At 43.0% G+C, this 22,580-nt stretch overlaps 1 protein-coding gene across 1 annotated transcript in view; it reads right to left on the reverse strand.

The window, feature by feature from the left end:
* Positions 1 to 427: 427 nt before the first annotated feature.
* Positions 428 to 22,580, reverse strand: part of piwil2 (piwi-like RNA-mediated gene silencing 2) — a gene marked incomplete at both ends in the record, with an annotated part of 37,168 nt that continues 15,015 nt past the window's right edge. The window contains 11 exons of the mRNA XM_083644670.1: positions 428 to 584; positions 4,669 to 4,776; positions 5,185 to 5,438; positions 6,059 to 6,164; positions 8,193 to 8,281; positions 10,119 to 10,235; positions 10,380 to 10,481; positions 13,307 to 13,495; positions 16,319 to 16,432; positions 17,947 to 18,087; positions 21,706 to 21,798. Coding sequence (XP_083500796.1) covers positions 428 to 584; positions 4,669 to 4,776; positions 5,185 to 5,438; positions 6,059 to 6,164; positions 8,193 to 8,281; positions 10,119 to 10,235; positions 10,380 to 10,481; positions 13,307 to 13,495; positions 16,319 to 16,432; positions 17,947 to 18,087; positions 21,706 to 21,798 — 1,470 coding nt within the window. The remainder of the gene's footprint in view (positions 585 to 4,668; positions 4,777 to 5,184; positions 5,439 to 6,058; positions 6,165 to 8,192; positions 8,282 to 10,118; positions 10,236 to 10,379; positions 10,482 to 13,306; positions 13,496 to 16,318; positions 16,433 to 17,946; positions 18,088 to 21,705; positions 21,799 to 22,580) is intronic.

A 22,580-nucleotide genomic window follows, 5' to 3' on the forward strand; every position in this document is an offset into this window, starting at 1 on the left:
CAGAATTCGTAAACATAAAAAAAAACGATGCAGGATTGCGAACACAATTTCTGTCGATGTGGATTTGAATTTTTTTTAAATTCCAATTGAAACAAACAGGAAAACCTATACAACATTACACACGCAGATACAGAATTCGTAAACATAAAAAAAAACGATGCAGGATTGCCAATACAATTTCTGTCAATGTGGATTTGAATTTTTTTTTATTCCAAAAGTATTTCTTATTGGATATGGTGTCCAGAACTAACAAATATTTCAATGATTAATATTTTCAAAACAGAATAAAACAAAACAGGATTTGGGCGAAGTAACCAAAACAACATTAACAGTTAAAGGAGAATCAGAAGTGATGAGCTATAGGCTACATGTACTTTCAACTATCACATACTAAATGTATCATGTGACAAAAATGAGTTGGTACAGCTCAGAGGAAGTAGAGCTTGTCTGACAGCTGGATGGATGGTTCTGAGTGCAGGTACTGGCCAGACAGGAAGGCCAGTTTGTGGGCGTACTTGCATGGTGCTGGGACACGAATGGTGCCGGGCCAGTTCCAGTACAAGTGGCACATCTTGAAGGTCAGCCTGGTGTGGGGCCAAGATAACAAAGTTACAACTGTCCTGGCATTAGCCAAATTGTAACCGTGGTCATGCTTTTCTTGTATGGACAGATAATAATAATAATAATGTTACACTACACTGCTTACCAAACATACACACTTTGTGCAGAATGTCTTAACCATTACCAATCTTTCAGAGCAACTGTTCAAATTGGACATACAGTCAATCTATTATCAGGGATGCAAACTCGGAGTCTTTCGGCGGAATCGGCGCATCCCGCTTTTTTAATCTCAATTTGGGTAATTTCTCTGATTCGTCCAGATCCGAGGAGATTTTTTCGAGGGGGGGGGGGGGTATGGCTGACCGGCGAATCGAGGATTACATCATCGGTTAGGAGGAGTAGCCAGTCAGAAGACAACAGGAGCCGGTCTTGCCAAGTGAATTTCAACTCCTGCGGGATCCATAATAACTTGGCTACCGCGCGGTAACGTTAAAACGAGAGGACAAACCAGCGGGACAACCGTTTGACAATTGGTGCGACGCCGACAAATTAACTTGTTTGCTCTGCACTGTCACACAACCAGCAGAGAGAAAGTTGTCTTTCCACGTGAGGTAGGCTCTCTGGCTGACCCAGACAGCATCTGCTGCACAGTGCACTCCCATTTTGTATCTGCCAAAACAAGTGATTGCCTGTAATCGCGCAGGTTATATAACATTACATCCTAACGTTACAGCTAACGTTATCTGGTTAAAATCATAACATGCAGCGCATCACTTTATGTCCGTGGTAACAGCAAAGGCATGTTATTGTTGTTTACCGTTGTAGTCGTAGTGTGCTTGTAGCGTACAATTGCTTTCGTTCTTGTCAATGGACTAGTTTTATAGAGAAATCGTGAAATAACTGTTGTGTAGGGAAGCTTATGTGCTTGCCTTGTGTGAAGTTGCCGGATCTTAGGTAAGGGCTCACGGGCAGTGATCGGTTAGAACCACAGAGATGTCTTTCAAGCTTTAATGAAATATCAGGCAGATAGGAGCAAGGCAGAAGCCACATACAGAGCTTACAGATTGCAGGAAGGGAACATAGGACCAAGAAATTACATATAGCAGAACAACACCTTTTTATACCCCCCCACATTTGGTGTATGACATCAGAGGAGACATCAGTAGAGAGGAGCCGCAAGAACCCCCCTGAACGTTCCCCCATCTAAAAAGACGACGTCGGCTGTATGGGAATATTTCGGCTATTGTAAAAACACAAATGGTCCTCGATACCGTGAAACTGTGGTATTTTTGTCCAAGGTTATCATACCGTCAAAAACTCATACCGTTGCATCCCTATCCCGCGCATCTCTTTTTTCACCATACGTGAGTTTGCATCCCCGTATTATGCTAGCATCCAAAGAACAGATTTCCATAAAATGTTGTCCAGTACAATCTATTTCTTGGCATTCTCTACAGTTCTTGAAAGTGAGTTGTCAAAATATCCTTTGGGAAATGCAAATACCTTGGTATTTGGCTTTATGACCTTACTCTTAAAGCTCATGTTGAAAATCCCCTTAAAAAGTGGAGAGTTTTAAGTTATGATTTTATTTTAGAAACCAGTCTTAAGACTGGTCTGTCTGCTACTTTTTTTTTACTGGCTCTGGTCTGTCTGCTACTTTTTTTTTACTGGGTCTTGACTATGGAGACCTGTTTATAAATGCTTCTGCTCATTGCTTGCACATGTTAGATCCTGTATATCACAGTGCACTGAGATTTCTTACCAACTCTAAAGCCCTCACTCATCATTGTACTCGGTGTTGTGCATAAACGCGCTAAAAGAGCGCCGTTCATTGAACAAGCTCATATTTTGGTGAACGGAACACGTGAGCTCAACGCATCCCATTTGGACCTAATGAACGTACAGTGAGCGTCATTAACTCCTGCAGGAGCGCCTTTCGCTCTTTTCTGACCTCGATGATTGCTCATTGTGTTTACATGCATGTGGTAATTTACATGAGAGTTTTGCGGTCATTTCGCCGCGCTGCTTCTGTCTCCCTGCTTCTCTTCTCTGCTGTCTACCGTGGGCGGGGCTCTGGGGAATAAACGTGCTAATTTCTTTGAGACTGTGAACTTCGTTCAAAATTCTAAATTGTGAAGTATGAACGTGAACTACCGTAAATTCCGGACTATAAGCCGCACCTTTTTTCCCGTTTTTTGGCCTTTTTTGGCCCCTGCGGCTTATATAACGGTGCGGCTTATCTATGAATTTTTTCAAAAAAAATAAAAAAAAAAATCTCTTTTTTAGCACTCTTTCTAACTATAAATCCTATATAACTATAATAAGTTTTAATTTCCTCTCTTGCCCTCTTTTCACCACACTGTATGACACTGTATGACACTGTGTGCACTGTAAAAAACAACACAGGTGGTGTTGTGTTATGTTGTTTTGTTGAAATGTTAATAAATGGGAGCTTCCTCAAACAGCCATCTCTTTCCCGACAATCCCCTCTGTGCATGAACCCTTATGGTAATTAAACATAAAAAAAATAAATATATACCATTAAAACACCCGCGGCTTATATAAGAAAAAAATAGTCAACTTTGCAGGTGCGGCTTATACACCGGTGCGGCTTATAGTCCGGAATTTACGGTAGTTCATTTTATTCTGTGTGAGCTGAACTTTGAGCTAGCTCTTGTGAACTTGCACAACACTCATTGTACTCTTTATGCCAGGGCTGGTTGGCCATCTCTGACCTTTCGTAGGCTTGGTCACTGGTACATGTTTATTTATAAAGCCATTCTGCACTTTGATCTCTCGGGAGATCCGACTGTAGTTATAGTCTGAGGTCTCAAGATGTGTTCTTGTTGTCATTTATTTGCTCTGCTCCCCTCACTTGGAATTGCCTTCAAAATGACAAGAAGCTGAGGGACTTGATCTCTTTGGCTGATTTTAAAGCACGTAAAAGTACAATGGTGACTTCATCATTTGGCATTTGTCTATGTCTCTTCCCGTTTACTGTTGTTCTGTCTGTAACCTTTTTACGTGGCCACCTTGGCCAGGTCTCCCTTGTAAAAGAGATCCTTGATCTCGATGGGACTAACCTGGTTAAAAATGGGTTAAATAAATAAAATAAAAATGTTCAAAAACTTTCTCCCAGAAGTTTCAGTTTCAGAAGTATGTATCACTATTTGGAAACTGACGCCTGATTATGAAGTAACGCGGCTTTCATACCAGGATTGTTTGGTACGGCCTTTAGGACCTTTTTGCTAAGTTTGGATCATTATGACAGATGTGATTGTGAACACATCATGTGGACTCGGGTGTGGACCAATATGTTGCAAAAGGTTCACCAAAAAGTAGAAGTCTCGGCCATTTTTCATTCGGATCCTGTTTTTTTTTTAATGTATTTTTTTGTTTCGTTTGTCAATTTGTCCAATGTCTGTATTCTGTAATTGTTGGTTGGTTATATGTTTTGATTATATTCAAAAGAAGCATTTGTATTTTGTTATCTCTGGAATAAGAGGCTTCACAATAAATATATTTGAAACACTTGTTGATTGATTGACTTGTTGATGCTCTGATGAAGGCACATGCCAAAACGCGTTAGCTTAGCCCAAAATAAAAAAATGGAAACTTGAGCAAAGTCTTGCATTAAAATTTTTGGAGTGCCACTATTTCCACTCATGGAGTGATTTTTTCCTACTTGTTGATTGATACTTTCCCCCAGATATTTGGCCCGATTTTAAAGGGATATTTATTTTTATTTTTAGTGGGGTCCTATGAGGTACTTGCATACAGTCAGTGTACTACATGCAGTAGAATGCAGCCGGCGCAGTTCCAGTTTGGAGAAATTGAGACTGGCTGTGTCAGGCAAGTAGAGCTGTGTGCTGAGTGTGAAGGGGGCCATGAGCAAAAACGTAAAAAACAGAAAAAATACATAAAATGTTTCTATACTGCTCACCTGGTATAATAACCTCCACAAGCCCTGAGCTGCCAAGATGTCATTTACACCCTGTTTTTAGCTGAAATGTCACTGTAGCCAGGTGCGGCAGTACCTGCTAGTACAACAAGTGGAGCTGCTGCTGGCTACAGTCTGCAGTGGATATGTCTATTCATTTGCATTACCTTTGTAAGTGGTCTGGTGCGAGGTTTGCTGTGTTGTACACAGAGATGTAGTGTGTAGGAAGTCCACAGCCCTGGCGAATTTGGTGTGCCATCAGGTAGAAATCCACCCTGGATTGGAAAAAAAGAGGGTTTATTGCATACAGGGTGGGAAAATTAGACTAACCACCAGCCAAATGCAAACTAAGGTTGGATGTGGCTAGTCAGCCTGTTCTATCAGCCTTTTATACATAGCACGTGTTAATTCTGAGACTTTGGCATCCACCTGTGGCCTGCAGACAAGAGATCACTGCCCTGACTACAAAGAGACTATATTGACCACCACTATGACTGACCAGTCTTTGTGAGTGAGGGTGGACTGACCAGTCTTTGTGAGTGAGGGTGTGATACACTAGGACTGACCAGTCTTTGTGAGTGAGGGTGTGATACACTAGGACTGATCAGTCTTTGTGAGTGAGGGTGTGATACACTAGGACTGACCAGTCTTTGTGAGTGAGGGTGTGGTACACTAGGACTGACCAGTCTTTGTGAGTGAGGGTGTGGTCCACGATCGTCCCAGGTGGAGGGGTGCCAAAGCGGTCCGCAGCACAGGAGTAGAGGGTAGTGGTGATGCGCTTTTGCACCACGATGAAGACCAGCTTGGGCTCATAGTTGGGGAAGGTCTGGAAGCATTTGAGCAGCTGTGGGATCTCGTAGAGCTCTATCATCTTCAGCTGGCCGTCCGACACGCCGTCCCGGTACACCACAATCTTTTCTGGTAGGTTGTGGTTCACCTGTACACAAGGAGGCAAAACAATGGCAACAAAAATGATCTAAACATACATTTTCCTGGTCTAAAAAAAGTTGACACAACGAGCCGTGTGGTCAGTTGTGTTAGAGCTATCCACAGCCACCAGTGTGGGGTGTGCAAATTCTAAAAACACAGTTTTGTGTTGTCATTGTGGGGTATTGTGTGTAGACTGATAAGGAAAACATTTATTTCATCAATTTTATAATGAGGGTGTAACATAAAATGTGGAAAATGAAGGGGCCTGAAAACTTTTCAAATGCACCGTATATCATGACAGTTGACATTATTAACTGCTTTTAATTTTTCTCAATTCTAGTCATATATAAACATCATTTCAGCATCAGCCATATACAATGTATATTTCATTTGAGTTTTAATCAATATTATAGGCAAATAATTAGATTATGAGTTATTATATTACCCTCCTCCCTCCCACTGGGTATTTTATTGAGACAATAAATAAGCTGAGAGCAGTACAGAGTGGGGAATATGTGGGGGAGAAAGTCGTTAACTTTGATCCTTGACCAAACGCGGTAGAACTGGCTCTACAGGAGTGGGTTTGAACCCCAAGACCATCTCCAAATGGCTGCTGGTCATTTTTACCTCGTGGTATTTCTGCAGCGCGGCCAGTAGGCAGATCCGGAAGCCATTGATGAGCTCCTCAGTGGGTGTCTGGAAAGTCACTCTGGAGTACCACCGGGTCAGCGAGCTGGGAAAGAAAAAGTCCAAACTGAGTTGCAGACTCATTTCTAATCAGTTACTTATCAGCATTTCCTGTAAGAATATTACTGCCATTGCTGGAGAAAATGTGAATTAACAGTCTAATTTAGTTGAATTTCCTGTAAAACACAATAAAGCATAGTCCTAATGTAATGTGCTTATAGGGATGCTCTGATAGATTGGCTAGAGACTGAATAGATAGAGACTGAATAGATACTGACTTTCTATGTTATTAGAGTGGTGGCCTCACAATTAATACATTCTATGTAAAATAAAGTGAGTCAAATTTCTCTACACATGGCAAAAGATAGAATCAGTTCTACTGGTTGTGGTTACTTGCTGAATGTGATGTGTCACATTGATTGACAGACCATAGAACATTTCACTCGGACAAAACTGAAAAAAACAACCATCGAAAAAATATTTTCTTTAAAAAGGCCCAATCCGTCAATACTCACTATTACTGACGCTGGTGGCCGTTAGTGTAACTGCAGGCAGCGTGTGAACGAGCTGACGCGCAGGCACCATACTCGCACGCGCACAAGCAGTTGCCTGGCAACAGCAGAGCTGTTCGTTGCTTTGTAACGTTAACTCATAAAAGTCACTTGAAAACGGCAACCTGGACAATTTATCGGTCAGATCAGCCTCGAGATGCCCAGGAAGGATTCTGGATGAATTAGGGGACGTTATTGTGGCATGTTTGGTCGTGTTTTGGCTTGCGTTGGCTGCGGGCAAGTCGATACTCATGTTAGCACAAGCCAGGAAATAGCCTGCTCCCCCTGTATGTACGGTACCGTGTAATGCCTGGAGTTGACCAAACTGAACAATCAAACAATGTTTCATAAGCATAACAGTAACGTTAGGCATATTTACGACTGTTAAATTCATTGTCCACACAAGACGGTAACGTTATTAGTGGGGCTGGTGGTAATTTCTATAAATGTAAATTAATATTAGTTAGCCGCGATTAGCATCAAGCTAACGTTACTAGTATGTGCAGTCCCACTGCAGCCAACTGCAGTCAGAGCCTGCTGGCTGCGGGAAGTGGATACTCATGTTAGCACAAGCCAGGAAATAGCCTGCTCCCCCTGTATGTACGGTACCGTGTAATGCCTGGAGTTGACCAAACTGAACAGTCAAACAATGTACCGTAAGCATAACAGACAGTAGGCTAACGTTAGGCATATTTCCGACTGTTAGATTAATTATCAACACAAGACAGTAACGTTATTAGTGGGGCTGGTGGTAATTTCTATAAATATAGCTAAATGGGTCCATGGAGACTGACATCACAGGGCATGGCACAGAGACCAGCCAATAGCGGATGAAGAGTGCAGTACCTTACTTTTCACCATTAGGTGTCAGGCTTCACCACAGATTTAGGTGGTGTGTTTCATAAACCTCTTGTTGTCAATTTCAAATTCCCTCAACTAAGAGGCGGGGACTACAAAAAGCACAATGGTAGGTGTGTGCCAAGACACCTTCAGAATTAAAAATGATAAAAAAAGAAAATTGTAACAGAATTGGCAATTCTACAAGTACTTATGTGAATTTGGCAATGAATATTGGTCCCAAAAATCTAGATCAGTTCATCCCTAGTTGATTATGATTAACTATCCAAGGAAAGGCATTTTACGATCTGCACTTAGTGCACAAAAATTAATAAAAACAGTTTGCGGATGGCGTCTTGCAGTCTGACGAAGACTGATGAAGTCAGATGAAGAGCTTGACGCTTCAGTCTGATGAAGAGCTTGACGCTCGAAACGTCACTTTCTTGGTGCTAATTAATCACTGCCCTGCAGTGTGTGAGCAGCAGTTTTTATTCATTTTTGTGCATTGTTTTTCACCTTCAGCTCAGCACCTGCCCATAGTTGGTTTTGGATGTGCGTATTCTTTCTCCTTGTCATGATCTGCACTTAGACCATGAGTAGACGCAAAACAACAGTTGCTATGACACTGAAAAATTAGCGAAGCTCCACTGCTACAGAAAACTACTAAACATTGACATTGAGTTTACCTGTTAACGCTTGCAACAAAGCCCATGACAGATCGACTCCTCTTGCTGGTGTCGTGGTGGACATCAACGCCAACCACCATCATGTGTTTCTATTGACGTGAAGCAAAGGGTCATTATTTTCTTCAGTATTGGATTGTTTAATTTCAGTAACTTTTCCCCAGGAATTCATGGTTCGTTGCATATACATGTAACGCCAGACAGTGTGACGTGAGGTAGTGTTTTAAGTGGAAATTGTGCCTCACCCTCTTTTAAAAGCCAATCAACATATACTACATTGCCCAAAGTATGCCAACAAGCCTTCTAATTAGTGCAAATGGCTTTTGAATAGGGGTGTCACGGTACATGTATTCGTCCCGTGAATTTACGGTATGACCCTCACGGTACCTCGTTTCACGGTACATGAAACGACACGACGAATACGTCAAATCCAGAAGCACCTAAACGCTGTTTGAACGGCATTGAATTGAATTGAATTAAACGCCACAGAAGACACACCAAAACAACACAAGGGCCATAGAAATCCGCGTTCACAGAATGGGACGTTTTGTGGCGATAAGCTGTTTTGCAAATTCTGTCAACATCAAGCCAATGAGGTAAGCTTGCCAATGTAACGTTACGTAGCCGCGACAAAGTCCTTTATAGTTGCGCGTTGCGGCTAAACGTTACATAACACTGACAAGGCTGTTAACTTGTAAACAAGCAACATACATCGCGTGGGATGAGTGATGCGGTCAAGCAGACATCTGCGGATGCAGACAGGCAAGCTGCGGTGAGGAAGAGGCGATGACTCCTTGTCATGTTCCAATAATCCATTAGATGACCGAACGTAATCATATTATGCTAAACAAAACTCACATCCAATAATGTTAAGGCGCTGACAGGGTTCTTTCCCGTACTTACTGGGAAAGTGAAACCCACCCCGTTGTCTGTCAGACAGTGGGGGTATCTTTCAACAGGGGTAAAGAAGTTTTTCTTCTTCTGCCGTTTTATTCTTCTTCTGAACATGTAGGTATTTTGACGTTGACTAAAGAAACACTGCCGCCTAGTGGCCGCTTTTAGATATGATTCCAAATTAGTGCTTACATCAAACAAAAATGCTACATAAAACAAATACAACAGGGGGAGGGGTTGGTGGGAGTATTAGGCTACTCCACACATGCGCTCTGTTTACAAACTTGTGTACAATAAAGATTTAAAGTGGGGGGAAATGCCTTTGCCCTGTCAAACAGCTGGAATACAGACATCTGAGAGGGAGGCGCACCCCACACTTTGAAAATCACTGCTCTAGAGTAAAACCTTTTTGTGTGGATTGCCTAGATCTTATTAAATAGTGGACATTTATTCATTCCCACATATTAGACACTATTTCTGATGGTAAAAATAGCGTAAAAAGCAGAATTCAGACATATTCAAAGGGAAAAAAACAGAATTTGGGATTTGTTGCTTTTTTTCCCCATTTTCGTACCGTGCCGTATTCGTACCGAACCGTGACCCCAAAACCGAGGTACGTACCGAACCGTGACTTTTGTGTACCGTGACACCCCTACTTTTGAAGCATTTTCTGAAAATCGCATAAAAAGATAATGCATTTATATTTCAAAAGTCATAAAAATTATTCACGTTTGTGAAGATTATCCTGCTGAACACAAATTACCACTCCCATAAACTTGTGCTAACCACAGACCTTATTTTATGCATTTAAGTGAAATCCCCATTCGAAAAAAGCCCCATTCACTTTCCTCTCAAGATCCAACATACTACTTCCTGACTGATTCCTGCGCTGCTCTATTAATGTAGTTTTACTGCTACATTAAAGCGACTAGTCAAACATTGAGGACTTGATTTTTGGGATAATTTTGTGATATACAATCCACTGTAGCAGTAGAAGTCAAACTTCCTTCTCTAGTAAAACAAAATAATACTCACCAGAGGGACATTGACAGTCCACAGCTCGCCCCCTAGTTTGCAGTTCATCTGCAAGAGGATTTTTTGGGCAACACTCCTCAATTTCTGTGGCTGTGAGATTGTCCGGACATTGATGGCCTACAAGTAATAAAGTGAAAGCCAGAGTGGGTTAACAAGAAATATTAGGGGGGAAACTTTCTCTCAGTCTCTTTCGCCTTTACTTCTCAACTTAAAGACAGATGAAAATGAACTTGGATGAATGTTTGGACCAGGATGACAAACCTGGGAGGGGATGGGGTTTTGTACACAGCAGAGCTTCTTGACGGCGCTGTAGAGGTCGTCTCTGTTGCCGACCAGGATGACGACGACCAGCTGGATGTTGGGCTGAAATTAGAGGAGAAAGAGAAAAAATATGCAACACTGAATTGTACAAGTGGTGATACTTTGACCATTGATTTCGTCCGGGTAGTATAGCGGTAGATTCGCTGCCTACCAACACGAGGGGCGCAGGTTCGCATCCTCGTGTTACCTCCGGCTTGGTCGGGCGTCCATACAGACACGATTGGCTGGTGTCTGCGGAAGGGAAGCTGGATTGAGGGTATTTTTATATTTGGTTGCTGCACTAGTGCCTCCTCTGGTCGGTCAGGGCGCCTGTTCGGTGCGGAAGGGAACTGGTGGGAATAGCGTGAGTGATCCTCCCACGTGCTACATCCTATCGGTGAAGCTCCTGCTGTCGGGTGAAAAGAGGCTGGCTACTGCGCATGTCTCGGAGGAAGCATGGTGCTAGTCTCGGCTTTTCCCAGATCAGCAGAGGGTGGAGCAGCGACCAGGGCAGCAGAGGGAAAAATTGGCCAAGTACAATTGGGGAGAAAATGGGGGTTAAAGCAGCTACGAGCAACTTTTTCGATTGTTATTAAACAGTATAAATTTAATATCAATGCATCACATCTTACCTCTAATAGTCGACGAGACCAAAGCCGTGTGTATCGGAGATTGCTCCCTTGGATGATTATTAAGTCTGTGTCTGTCTAAACTCGCGTCAACAGGGGGCTCTCTCTCTCTCCTTACCGCCGGCCCGGCTACCCGGAAGTGAAACGCGGAAGTGAAACGCAACTGCCTGCCTACCCCGTTCGCGCTGCCTAGCAACGCAGCATAAACAATGTGAACGCCGCGCAGACTCTCGCGAACATCTCTCGTTATATTCTAACAGGTTTTTTGGAAGTTATTTTGTCGTTATGGCCGAAGTGGCTGCTGCAAACCGTTTCATTTCACTTCCTGATCTTCCCTGGCCACAGACAGACTACACTGGCCGATTCACTCGGGGTTCAAGCGAGACTACTCTGCGTTGGTCTCGTCGACTATTAGAGGTAAGATGTGATGCATTGATATTAAATTTATACTGTTTAATAACAATCGAAAAAGTTGCTCGTAGCTGCTTTAAGAAATGGGAAAACACAAAATAATTACTTGATGGTCTCCAAATTTGCCGATCTCATAAGCCAATCAATGTAAAACATGTGAGCCAGATTTCTCCATGCGCCTCCGAGAGAAGAGCTTGCGCCCCAAAACTCTATTGGTCCGAAACTCTGTACTGGTACAAAACTCTGTACAAGAGCCTGAAGCAGGAGTTGTGCTGCGTGCTCAGACAGGGAGGCTCTAATTTTCCTAATGTTGTACAGGGTAAATCAACACAACCGAGTGATTGAGGCCATGTGGACCTTGAGGGATAGTTGATCATCAATCATGACACCCAGGTTTCGGGGCAGACTTTGTGGGCATGAGTTGGGTTGATTTGAGGTTGATATTGATCTGCTGTTGTATAGAGGGACTGGCTGGGATGACAAGGAGCTCAGTCTTAGAGAGGTTAAGCTGAAGGTGGCGTTCTTTCATCCAAGCAGAGATATCTGCAAGGCATGATGAGATCTGCGCTGAGACCATGAGGTCATCAGGTAGGAATGATAGGAAGAGCTGGGTCTCGTCAACATATCAGTGATATGAGAAACCATGGGAGCGGATGATTGCATCCATTAAGGTGGTGTAGATTGAGAAGCGAAGGGGACCGAGCACTGACTCTTGAGGCACCCTTTTGGATAAGTTGTGTGGCTACACTTCCCCCCTCCACTCTGAAAGATATCTCTGAGGTAGGACCTGAACCAGCAGAGGGCAGATCCTGAGATACCAAGCTCAGTGAGTGTGGAGAGGAGCATTTGGTGGTTAACTGTGTCAAAGGCAGCTGACAGATCTAGCAGCAATAGAGCAGAGGACTGACCAGCAGCTCTAGCCAAATGCAAAAACCCAATACTCCATTACTGACAGGAGTGCAGTCTCCGTAGAGTGACCCTGCTTAAAGCCAGACTGATTTGGGTGATGCAAATTGTTCTCCGAAAGGAATTCAGAGACTTGGGTAAAGACTGTACGGTGTACGCTTAAGCATTTCTGACTGGTTACTGATGGCGGAAACCTTATCAGTAAAATACGAGGCGAACATGTCTGGAGTAAGCAGAGTGGAGGAAGGAGGGGGAGGCGGATTCAGGAGTTAAAAGCAGAATTTTTTTTCCGAGCATCAGTGGCTCTACAGATCTTGTTCTGGTAGTAAGTGGTAAGCTGTTTTTAAGCTGGAGGAGAATGATGCAAGGGGAGACTGATAGTCACTGAGGTCACTAGATTTTCACCATTTTCTCTCTGCTTCTGAGCCCCGCACTTTGCTCTCTGATGACTTCAGTGAGCCATGGACTGGGGGGGTCATTGCGAGCAGGTTTGGATGTTAGAGGGCAAAGATTGTTGAGAGATGAGGCTAGTGAGGAGCAGAGTCTGTCTGTAGCCTCATTGACAGCGAGTGAGCAGAATTCATTTTGAGGAGGCATGGTAGCCACGACCTCATTGGAAAACTGGCTCAGTGTGAGGGATGTTACGTAGGAAGGAGACCAGCAGTAGTAGACTTGACTCCCAGTTTATTTGTTGAGTATTGACGTTTCGGTCATGGCAACCTTCATCATTTTGATGAAGGTCACCTTTAACACAGTTCAAAATAATTCCATTCCAGTTTAATTATTGTTTCATTGTCTGTAAAGCAGTTTTGAAAGGTACAAGTTTTTTTTATTTGTTTTATATACTATCTTTTTTCAACCAGAGCAAATACTGGCACTTTTCTGTCATCTACTTAATTGCAACTCGCACACAGTATTTTGTCAGCGATAGGCATGTCATACCTCACTGGTGAGCTGAGAGTGGATACTCTTCACATAGGTCTCTGTGCGATCGTCCTTCAGCTCCACACGAATGGGACGCTGCATCCGCTGCCCCATAGGCCCGGCCACCTTGTGGAAAGTGGAAACCAGCTCCTCAGCCTGCTCTGCACAGCGGCGTGGGTAGAAGATGGCCCAGAAGTTCATGGGGATCTGAGTGAAAGATACTGTAGGTCAGTTGGTGAAAAAACAAAACTACAATTACTAAAGGAACCAGGCCTCAAACTCTCTGCCAAGCCTGCTGGTCAGGAAGAGAAGTCATCAAAGACGCTGGCGGTGGCTGGCAACTTTCTTTTTTAAACACTGGCGGACATTGAATTAAAGACAGCAAGAAACACCTACAGTATACCTCAACTGGTGCCCAACTTTCTCTGCTTTACAATTAATTGTGTCCCCCATGCTGAACTTAAAGACCGCCTAAAGTCAAAATTATGTTTTTCTTCTTGTTCCTACAGTTGGATGTTTGAGCTTCACTGTGTAGAATGATGTCTGTGCAGAGTTTGACACTAGAAGGCTGTTTTCACATCCATCTGCTGAAAGTGGAAAGTTTATTTGAGCTCACTGAAAAGGCGATTTTCAACTAGCATGATTCGTGACATCACATATACTGGAGCCAATCCCTTTCCAGTATTCAGCCATTAAAGCCCTTGTTTGTATGCTGTGATTGGCTAGCTTCTGTATGTTCTAGATAACCCTGATTGGTTGCTTTGGATTTTTTTTTATTAACACATTGAGTGCCAGCCGTTTTTTCAATCCTGTAGGTAAGTTGTGCCAGGTTTTTTTTTGAGGATTCTGGCTCATTTGACAAGAGCCGAGGATTCTTTTCTGTTAAGACTTCGTGAACACCAATCATCTAAAAATAACTAATAGAATGTGTGCTTTCTCTGTCTAAAAGAGTTAGTTTGCAGAGTTAGTAGTTATGTAGATATTAGCCGTTGAGTACAGCATGGTTTTAGCGTCTGAGACAGCAAGCTGAGATAATCGCAGTTTTGTGAAATTCAATCAAACAGCAGAACAGTCACCTGCCTGTGATTATGGGTGCCCTTGGGCAAGTCTGTATACTGTATTGTGTGTGTGTGTGTGTGTGTGTGTGTGTTCGCGCGTTGCTCCGCGGCTCTGAGAGGAAGAGATCTCTGTCCGTTCTTTGCCCCCACAGCGTGTCTGTCTCCCACTCTGTGTGCTCTCTCTCTCTCTCTCTCTCTCTCTCCCTCTCTCTCTCTCTCTCTCTCCTCTCTCTCTCTCTCTCTCTCTCTCTCTCTCGGGACTAGAGAGAGAGAGAGAGAGAGAGAGAGAGTGTGTGTGTGTCTCCAAACTCCTCCCTCCGTCTGTGCTGCGGAGGGAGGATTCTCCGCGGCCGTCTGGACTGTAAAACTGTTTCTTGAGGTGTCGGCTGAGAGCTTTGAATAAGCTTTTGCGATTCTGGTCTTATTTATGCGCAAAGGTACTCGAGTGTGTGTGCGCGCGCGCGCGTGTGTGTGTGTGTGTGTGTGTGTGTGTGTGTGTGTGTGTGTGTGAAATCGAAAGAGTTTTCGCCCAGCTACTTCCTTGAAAATTACACTGGCTTTCTCCAGCGCGCTGGCTGGCTGTGGCTCTGGCTGTGGCTGGCTGTGGCTTTCTCTCTGTCTTGGGAGAGAACTGTCGCCACTTAGTGGTCGGTAAAATAGATTATACACATTCTCTTCCTCCCAATATTGATATAGAAGACGTAAAAGGGGTTGATTGATGTCCCACCGTCAAAAAAAAAAAATGTTTATGTAAGACGAGATAGCTCGTCTATGGCACTCAACCGTTGGATTATGTAAGACGAGATATCTCGGCTATGGCACTCAACGTGTTAACACATTCACTGCCAGCCGTTTTTTTTTTACTGTAGGTAGGTTCTGCCAGAGGGTTTTTTTGAGGATTCTGGCTCATCTTTCAAGACCCGAGGATTCTTTTCTGCTAAGATTTTGTGAACACACAATATCTCAAAAGAACTAATAGAATGTGTGCTTTCTCTGTCTAAAAGAGTTAGTTTGTAGAGTTAGTAGTTATGTAAGCATTAGCACTTGAATACAGCATGGTTTCAGCGTCAGAAAAATTATTCTGAGATAAACGGCTTTTTGTGAAATTCGATAGAACAGTCACTTTAACCATTCATTTTTGGCATCAGTAAGACGTCAGACATCTAAACAATAGTTTTGAACAGTAATTTCCTCCATAACAGCAGGAAACACCCCTTTCCTTCAAACTCCTCCCTCCGTGTGTGTTCTTCTTGGCTGCAGCGAGCGTGTCACAAGCTCGTTGCTGCTGCTGTAACCTCGCGTCACCAGCTCACTGCTTTGCTGCTGCTGTGCCTGTCTGCCTGTCTGCCTGGCGGCCGCTGGGCAAGTCTGGATCGGCTCGCTCGTTTCTTGTGGTTTGTGTTGAGAGCTTTGATGAAGCTTTTGCGATTCTGGTCTTATTTATGCTGCGTGTTTCAAAGTGTGTTCCACCCGTAATCTATTATGCAAATTTGCAATCCCGCACCGCCAGCAATCAGCGCGAAAACGAAAGCGTTTCCATTTTCACGAGAATGGCTTCCTCACACTGCTTTTTGCTTGCCTTCCTCTAGTCTGGGAGAGCACTGTCGCCACTTAGTGGGTCGGTGGAATGGGTTGTACATGTTGTACACGTCCAATACTTATATAAGAGATGTAAAAGGGTTAGATGCACATCCCACGGTCAAAAAAAAAAATCATTTTTTTGACGTATTAATACGTCATTGGCAGTCAACCGTTGGATTTTTTTTGACGGATTAATACGTCATTGGCAGTGAACGTGTTAATGGAGGGGAAGTAATTTTTAAGAATTTTAACAAGATAATTAAAAATATATATATGTGGGGGAAACAACCAACAGACAAATTATTATTCAAAATAGACTCGTTGATATACATCTACAGGGTCTTTAATGGAGTTCTACAAAATCTTCCCCACAATGCACCCCCAAACTCACACAGCTGATTGAAGCATCCCTGCAAACCTCCCTGGACCAGGATACATCAGGGCCAGTGACAAAGGATTGCGACTGCAGACAGATGGTCTCCATGGGCAGAGTTCTGCCTTGAATCTGCAACAGAGAAATCATCACACTCCAATAACCTGTCCTGTATACCCTGTATGACCAACCACTCAAGAACTGGAGCTATGATCGGGTGTCGGAGGTCACACTGTCCCATGCTTTCTGGTTTTGCCCTTCATTGTCTGGATTCTGGGCCAAAATATTTGACTGGTAACCCTTCAACTCTCGATCTTCGGCTGCTCTGAATCCTCTCTGCTCCTTCCTACGGCTGTGCAGCAGTCTCTCTGACACAAGGGATGATCGTCGCCAAGAAACTCATACTGCAGGAATGGAAGTCCCTCTCTCCACCCTCCTTTCAGCTGTGGTTGGTGGACATGACCTCGGTTGTACGGATGGAGAGACTTCAGGGGTTCCTGAGGACTAACTCACCTGGGAGATTTTCTGCTGTTTGGGACCCATTTCTGGCCTACCTTGACGAGGCTAGGGGTGACGGGTGACTTGCCCGGCAGTCTTCCAGTGGACCCCTTGTGTGGGATCCTACGTACAACATCTCTGGCAAGCATATAAGCAGTTTAGGTGGCTGATAATAACACGTGATTATGTAGTGTATATATTTTCCTTTCTCCTGGCTGAGACTTAAATTTTGTTTGTTTTTGTGTTATAAAAAGCATTGAAAAATAAAATATTGTGGGGAAAAGAAAATAACCAGAGCTTTGGAGAGTAGAATAAATCTTTACTGCAGCCAAAAGGACAGCTAGTAGTCGTAGTAGTAAAAATAGTAAAATATTATATAGGAAGACTGATATACTCCAGTGGGTCTCAATTCTGGTCCTCAGACCAGATGATTATACAGTAGATTACTGCTGGTTTTCTATCCTAGCAGCTATTTAATTGCATTCAGTTGGGTATAACTCAGTCCCTGATTAGATGGCTAGAATGAATCTCTGAAGACCAGGGCCGTCATTGATCAACAGTGCATACAGTAGATACAAACATGTGTAAACCATGCGGATGGCACTTTTCAAGCAGAGTCGGAATGTGTGTGAATTAAAGCACAGCTCTGACCATGCTTATGCACAGGACCAAGCAGTTGAAGATTAACCCTTGTGCCATGTTTTAATATACTTATGTTAACATTGCTTCCTATGAGGGAGGGGAAAAATCACCAGATTGGCAACACGGTTGTACGCAAATTAACTAATTGACCGGTATGCGTAACCCGTCACAAACGTTGTTGGCGGTTAACAGTTAACCGTTCACATCCCTAAGTTGTACCTTGTCTGTGCTCTCCACTACCTTTCCCAAAAGGAATGTCTCTAATTGGCTAAATGGACAGCGACCAATCGATCATTCCAGAAATAATAAGTTCAAATGTGTTCAAGGTGTCGACAGCCTTGTCCAGATAATGGACAGCCATCCTGAAAATGAACTGAAATGAACGTTCATGGACAGAGACAATGGATCAGTGTGGCTGCCCAACTCAGCCCAAAAAGGATTTTTGTCCTAAATGGATACACAGCATTTTAGAAATGAACTCTTGAAATGTAAACGCAGGGCCTCACCACCATGATGTTGTCGCCGAGGTCCAGTCCCCATCGGCTGAGCTCCTTCTGGCTGTCAGGGTTGGTGCTGATGTTCTTCAAAAGCTGCTTTATGGCCTGTGTGTGCTGTTCAGCACTCACATTGATATGCATGGTTATGTCCTACAATGGGTGATAAAGACATTGATATGCATGTTTAGGTCCTACAATGGGTGGTAAAGACATTGATATGCATGGTTATGTCCTACAATGGGTGATAAAGACATTGATATGCATGTTTAGGTCCTACAATGGGTGGTAAAGACATTGATATGCATGGTTATGTCCTACAATGGGTGGTAAAGACATTGATATGCATGTTTAGGTCCTACAATGGGTGATAAAGACATTGATATGCATGTTTATGTCCTACAATTGGTTTGGTTTATTTGGCATTCAAAGCAATTACAAATACACATATACTGTACATTGAACATTAAAATACATCATAAAACTAGAACAACCTCACCGCAGATAAATTCCGTCAAGGTGTTAGAGATATGGCGTTACCAAGCTTGAAAATGGCGTTTGTGAGGTCACAGTGATCTTGACCTTTGACCACCAAAATGTAATCAGTTCATTTTAGTTTAGTAAAATGAATTAAATAAGTAATCAGTTCATCCTTGAGTTCAAGTGGACTCAAGGATGTCCAAGTCCAAGTGGACGTTTGAGGCAAATTAGATTAAATTCCATCAAGGCGTTCTTGAGATTTCACGTTAACAAGCATGAAACGAGCAGTCGTGATGTCACAGTAACCTTGAACTTTGACCACCAAAATCTAATCAGTTGATCCTTGAGTCCAAGTGGAGGTTTGAGGCAAATTTAAAGAAATTCCGTCAAGGCGTGCTTGAGAGGTTGCGTTAACGAGCCTAAAAATGGCGTTCGTGAGGTCACAGTGACTAAACTTTTTTCCTTTGACCTCCAAAATGTAATTAGTTGATCCTTGAGTCCAAGTCGACGTTTGAGCCAATTTGGAAGACATTCTTGAGATATCGTGTTAAAGAGCTTGGAAATGAGGTTCGTGAGGTCACAGTGACCTTGAACTTTGACCACCAAAATCGAATCAGTTCATCCTTGACTCCAAGTGGAGGTTTGAGGCAAATTCGAAGAAATTCCATCAAGGCATTCCTGAGATATCACGTTAACGAACTTGGGAACATATTACAACTTAAATATGCATGAATATATATAATTTCTTTCGCTTATCACTTTCAATACTTTACTTTACTTTATTGGTTTATTGTGACGGGACAATGCACATTAAATGGACATGTTCAGAAACATAGAAGCCTCTATATACGAAAACATGTAAATATGCCGGAGTTAGCTAATGCTAATTTACATCTGTAGTCCCCAATAAATATCAAAACAATCATTCATTACATTCATTCAACAGCAACGCACAAACTGATATACATGTAACGTGTCATCGCAAGAGATACCACAACATTACAGACATCAAATTACAGCAAAACACAGACAGGATGTACATGCAGCATGTCAGTGCTAAAAGAAGAATACTACACCTTACATTCGACAGGTTACATGATAACAATACATAAATACAATACGTAAGGCTACTCTACTCTCTCTTAACACGTTCACTGCCAATGACGAGTTGACTCGTCAAAAAAAATCCAACGGTTGACTGCCAATGACGAGTTGACTCGTCAAAAAAAAAAAAAAAAAAAATTTGACGGTGGGACGTGGATCAACGCCCCCCACGTCTCCTATAAAAATATTGGAGCCACCGAACGTGTACAACCCATTCCACCGACCCACTAAGTGGCGACAGTGCTCTCCAGACTAGAAAAAGCAGAGCCAAAACTGCAGGGGAACGCGCGAGGAAACCATTCTCATACTGTAAAATGGATTGGCGAAAACGCTTTCGCGCATTATCGCGCTGGGAGCTGGCGGTGGGGGATTGCAAATTTGCATAATAGATTATGCGTGCAACACACTTTGAAACACGGGCAGAAAGCCCACAATCGCACGCAGCTTCATTGCAGCTGAGCTCACAATCGAAACGACTCATGCAGACTCGCCCAAAGAGCAGCCGCCAGCAGCCAGGCAGCACAGACAGGCAGAGCCTCGCTTGTGACAAACGCTGCAAAGCCACCAGAGACACACCCACGGAGGGAGGAGTTTGAAGGAGAGGGGGGTTTCCTGCTGCTATGGAGGAAATTACTGTTCAAAACTATTGTTTAGATGTCTGACGTCTTACGCCAAAAATAAATGGTTAAAGTGACTGTTCTATCGAATTTCACAAAAAGCCATTTATCTCAGAATAAATTTTCAGACGCTGAAACCATGCTGTATTCTACTGCTAATGCCTACATAACTACTAACTCTACAAACTAACTCTTTTAGACAGAGAAAGCACACATTCTATTAGTTCTTTTGAGATCATTTGTGTTCACAAAATCTTAGCAGAAAAGAATCCTCGGCTCTTGAAAGATGAGCCAGAATCCTCAAAAAAAAAACTTGGCAGAACCTACCTACAGTATTGAAAAAACGGCTGGCAGTGAATGTGTTAAGTGCTACACTTAAGTGGTGAAGTGCCTAGTGCAGGAAGAGAAGATTTGGAAGGTAGCTATTAAGCTAGTGTTCACAAAATTGGTTTGTTTTAAGCCAGTTTTTGAGCTGGCTTTTGAATGCCGCAAAAGTGGGGCTTTCCCTAATAGCCATAGGCAGTGTGTTCCAGCTAGTGCTGCCATTGATCGACCAGGTGTTTTTTGAGAACGTGGTTTTTCTAGCTTGGACTTCACAGTCCCCCCTAGCTGCTGCCCTTGTGCTCAAATTTCTATTCTTCCTTCTAATGAACTCCCCTAGAGGAGGAGCCAAGCCGTGTAAACATTTATAGATTACGGTAGACACGTGCTTTTAAATGTTCTAAAATTGTTAAAGCTAAGGAGCTGATATTTCTCTAAGATTTCACAGTGATGATGTGATTGTGGTTTTTTGTCAAACACCTTGATGGCTTTTTTATAGAGCTGTTCAAGGGGTTTGAGCACAGTGACACCAGCGAAGGACCAAACATTGGAGCAGTAGTCTATGTGAGAGAGAATCAGCGGAGGTAGGCTTTAGCCGCATCCGTTGTGATAAAGGGCCTGATTTGTTTGAAATTCTGTATGTTAAATCTAACTGTATTGGACACCTTTTTTACATGTTTTTTGAAAGTGAGTGAATTATATATATATATATATACACTGTATATATATATATATATATATATATACACACACGTGTATATAAGTACAAGTTTTCTCTGTTTTTTCTCATTTTCTCCCAATGTACTTGTACAATTCCCCCTGTTGTTCCTTGTCGTTGCTCCACCCCCTCTGCTGATCTGCGGCGAGCCATAGACTAGCCCACACTTCCTCCGACACATGTGTAGTCACGCTATTCCCCCCGGTCCCTCCCCCGACCGACCAAAGGAGGCAGTAGTGCTACCAGGACACACAGAACACTGGCTTCCCACCTGCATACACCATTCATTGTGTCTGTAGGAACATCTGACCAAGCCGAAAGTAACGCTGCGGGGAAATGAACCTGGGTCTCAGCGGTGGTAGGCAATGTTTCTATACTTTTAAAAGACCTGGAAATTGTGAAAATAATTTCCCATACTTTCCCATGATATAATACAGCTGATATACAGCTGTTTAATGTTGGTGGTGTGCTTCATGCTACGTTGATATGAGGAAGAAGTACACTGTGCTGACAGTGACACATCCACCTTACCTTCATGGCTCGGAAGTCCTTCCTCATTTTGTCAGGGATGCCCGTCATGAAGGAGAGCTCTGGCACTAGAAGGATCTCGCCTGTAATTATTTGCTGCAATACATCAATTTGTAGGTTAGTTAATTTTACAGAGATACTTTTTTTTATTGTTTATTCTTTATTGATACTTGTGGTATCATTTCCTCTTTACTTTAGTATAATGTATCTTAAATATGCTCTTGATGGACTAACGGACCATCTACCATCTACTACAAATTTCTACCCCATTTCAACCAATCATATCATGATATGACAACTGTCAATCAATCTTCATGGTGAGGAGGAATTCTGAGCAGGCAACATGGCTGCCTAGTGCTTACCTGGACTTTTCTAGCCCATAAAATGTTAATATATTTGGCCAATAAGTATGTAACATAAAAAATTAAATTAACGGTAATGTCTTCATTAAATGTAGAATGCAAAGGACTCGCATTCCAGGAATATCAATATTTATCGCGCCTCGTCGAGCACTTCAAGCCAGCAGCCAGCACTCTTGCCTCGGCTTGGAAATGGCTACCCGCCCGGAGGCAGCATCCTGGTCTTCTGATCCGAGGCTCGCTTGCTTCCGTGGAGTACCAGGCAGCCACTTGCTTCGTGCGGAGCGAGCGGACAATCCGATGCATGGGTGCTGCCTGCCCGCCTGAAATCTCCGAGGGGAGACCCCTGACTACCACGCTCTCAAGCGCGCGCCTTTTACGCTATTTCTGTAAATACGATATTCCTGGAATGCGAGCCAGTTACATTTCTTTGCATTCTTAGAGATTATAGTTTTTGGTTTTTGTTCATGTTTCATGCAATTGGCCAAGTTAGTAGTTAGTTTATGGGATAGGAATTCT

The sequence above is a fragment of the Poromitra crassiceps genome (genome assembly GCF_964638095.1).
Source record: "Poromitra crassiceps genome assembly, chromosome: 10".
In the NCBI taxonomy this organism is placed as follows: domain Eukaryota; kingdom Metazoa; phylum Chordata; class Actinopteri; order Beryciformes; family Melamphaidae; genus Poromitra; species Poromitra crassiceps.